This window comes from Ixodes scapularis, unplaced genomic scaffold (assembly GCF_016920785.2).
Source record: "Ixodes scapularis isolate PalLabHiFi unplaced genomic scaffold, ASM1692078v2 PGA_scaffold8__174_contigs__length_109621045, whole genome shotgun sequence".
Lineage (NCBI taxonomy): Eukaryota > Metazoa > Arthropoda > Arachnida > Ixodida > Ixodidae > Ixodes > Ixodes scapularis.
Window position 1 is genome coordinate 8,856,305 of NW_024609883.1, and position 2,817 is coordinate 8,859,121.

General features: G+C 48.6%; 1 protein-coding gene across 1 annotated transcript; it reads left to right on the forward strand.

Annotated features, from left to right (window-relative positions):
• Window positions 1-1,546: 1,546 nt before the first annotated feature.
• Window positions 1,547-2,353, forward strand: LOC120840329. The gene has a single exon (XM_040210795.2). It carries the CDS (start codon window positions 1,547-1,549, stop codon window positions 2,351-2,353), a length of 807 nt encoding a protein of 268 aa, XP_040066729.2.
• The last annotated feature ends 464 nt before the right edge of the window (window positions 2,354-2,817 follow it).

A 2,817-nucleotide genomic window follows, 5' to 3' on the forward strand; every position in this document is an offset into this window, starting at 1 on the left:
CTTCTCTAAGTAAGCGTAACACGTGACGTCAGCAACGTTATCTCTCGGCGCGTCTGTGCAGCACGCTTCTTGGGAGCAGTCCGGCCGCCCCGCTGTTACTGCCGTTTCCTGCGTCATAACTGCATTCACACTACGGACACTACGTACGCACTTATGCTGCAGTTATGCAGACGTTGTTGAATGTCGTAGAAACCAAAATGTGGTGAAAAGTATGGTGCAGACGACACTTCCCCTTGGCACACGCCCGCCCCAATCCCGCCCGACGTCGTGTAGAGGATCACGCGACATCTTGTTCCACGTGATGGCCATGTTCAAGGCGGCCCGAGGTCAATGTTGCCGGACGGAGCCGAAGTTTCAGTTGAGATTTCTGCTCGTGTCTAAAATTAGATTTAAAAATATATATCCTATTTTTCGCGAAGCAAATGACATATTGTAAAATACCGCGAAAGCGCCCACCTCGTTCAAGCGCCCGCTATTAAATGTGTTCCAAACTTGGGAATTCTGAAAATTTGATGTCGAGCGCCCCATTTGACCAGACAAGCTCCTACGTCTAGATTAATCCAGTGGAAGTGGGGTGGGCGCTCCTCTGGTATTTTATGGTAGTGTCTTTTACTAGGGCTTTTTAAGGCGAAATCACTCATTTTCCATTATCCCGAAATCTTCGGAATTGAGAGGAGTCACCCTTTAATGATTTATTTTCACGGACACTGAACACTGCTAAGTTTGAGTTCCCTAAACATACAATGTAGTGGCCTCCTTAAAAAAATGGGGTTGCTTGATATTTTTTTCCGTCAGCAGAGCTACTTGAATTGGGCGCATAATGCTTGTAGGTAGGGCCTCTATACTACTTCACTGATTTCTTAACTGGTCACTGACTATAGCCAGGTAATATGATTTCTTGTGTCACATCACTTCTTTGCAATTTACCTTTTAGGTGAGGCCTGGTCGGCGACAAATTCAAAGGCACCTGCAGGCCCCCTCAGCATACGTTACATCCCCAACGGTGTCTGCTGCAATTGATAATCCGACTGCACTACGCCCAACCAATGTTTTGTCAGCATCAGATGCCTTAGACTTGAGCAGTGGTTCTTGTTCATCCAAGAAATCAACTGAAACTGCCCCAGACGCCTTCAACTCAAGTAGTGGTTCTTGCTCTTCCAGGACAACACAAGCACCTGCCCAGTCAAGTGTATTTGTACATGGACTTGACCAAGAGGTTGCTGCCGCGACTCCCGCACCTAGCGAGTATCACGACTGCGGTGTGCAAGCGAGGCCTCAGATGGTCAACTGTTCTACACAGTGGGAGGACCTTGAAGTGTATGGTGTGCAAGCGAGGCCTCTGATGGTCAACTGTGCTACACAGTGGGAGGTCCTTTCCAAGTCTGTCCGAGCAGAACACAGCTATGCAGCAACACAAGCTGCAACCCAGTCAACGGAGACGCAAACAGTATATCTACCAATGTCGCAAACTCTGTCAGAAGCAGACTGTTGTTTTTATACAAGTCTCAACCTTGATGGTTTTGCCAAGCTCGTTGCTGCAGTTAGTATGGTGTACAGGTCTGGCACCATGAACACTGGAGACCAAGTGTTGATGACGTTGATGCGCTTGCGCCTGTGCTTACTTTATGGAGACCTCGCACGGCGCTTCCATATATCAGTTGCGCAAGTTGGAAGAGTGTCCCGCAAGCTCATGAACATCTTAGCAGGCATTCTCTCCAAAGTGATTGTCTGGCTGCCAAAAGAGGTGATTTTAGCGACTCTCCCTGCTCAGTTCATCGAGGGTGGATACGCAAATACCACAGCCATCATCGATTGCACGGAAGCACCACTCCAAATGCCGAAACGGCTGTTTGCCAGAGGACAGTCTTTCAGCTACTACAAAGGACGGAACACGGTGAAGCTTCTGATTGCTCTCGCACCGAGTGGATTCGTGATGTTTGTGTCCTGTGCATACGGAGGGAGTGCGTCCGACAAGCACATAGTAGACGACTCTGGTTTCGTCGAGTACCTGTCACACAACGATCACATAATGGCTGACAGAGGATTTAGCCTCAGCACCGAGATGAAAGAAAAGGGGGTGAAACTGAACGTCCCAGCCTTCACAAGAGGACGGAAGCACATCTCCGAAATGGAAGCGACCGTGTCTAGAAAAATTTCAAGGCTGCGGATTCAAGTGGAAAGGGCCATTGGAAGAATTAAAACGTACCGGATATTGAAGCAACCTCTGCCGATTCACCACAAAAAGATAATGAACAAAATCGTCCAGGTCTGTGTTGGGCTGTGCAACTTGAAGGGTCCCCTGATTGCCAACAGAGAGCCTCAGAGGCGCAAGATAGGGGACAACAATGATTAAGAAAGGGTTCACGAAGCGCATGTAGTGTTAGTGAACAACTAATGGTGGCGCTCTAGTTCTGACCGAGGTTGGAATGGGTAGCGCTGGGAAAAATAAACACACAGAGTGCTTGCTGAGACATGCTGTCAGGAGTGACCAAGCCACTTCACACTCCCGTTGCTGAAAGGCCTACCTGACGAGGAGTCGGCTGCATCCACCCCACCAGTAACCATGAGCATCTATCAACTGTTCCCTTTCAAATTTGACGTCGCCGACTGACCAGCATGGTTGGACAAATTTGAAGATTGCATGTTAACCGTTAATATCACTGAGACAGAGTACAAGAATCACACAAGAGGCGGTTCAACGCTCACTTTCTGCATTCAAAGAATGTGGTGTACGAGAGCGCTTGTCTTAACCGGAGGGTGCAGGGAGGCGATGAGACGGTGGACCAATTTGTCACTTAGCTACATACACACACTCGC

Excerpts from the sequence above, each read along its gene's own strand:
- LOC120840329 (XM_040210795.2), top strand. The coding sequence starts at position 1,547 with ATGGTGTACAGGTCTGGCACCATGAACACTGGAGACCAAGTGTTGATG.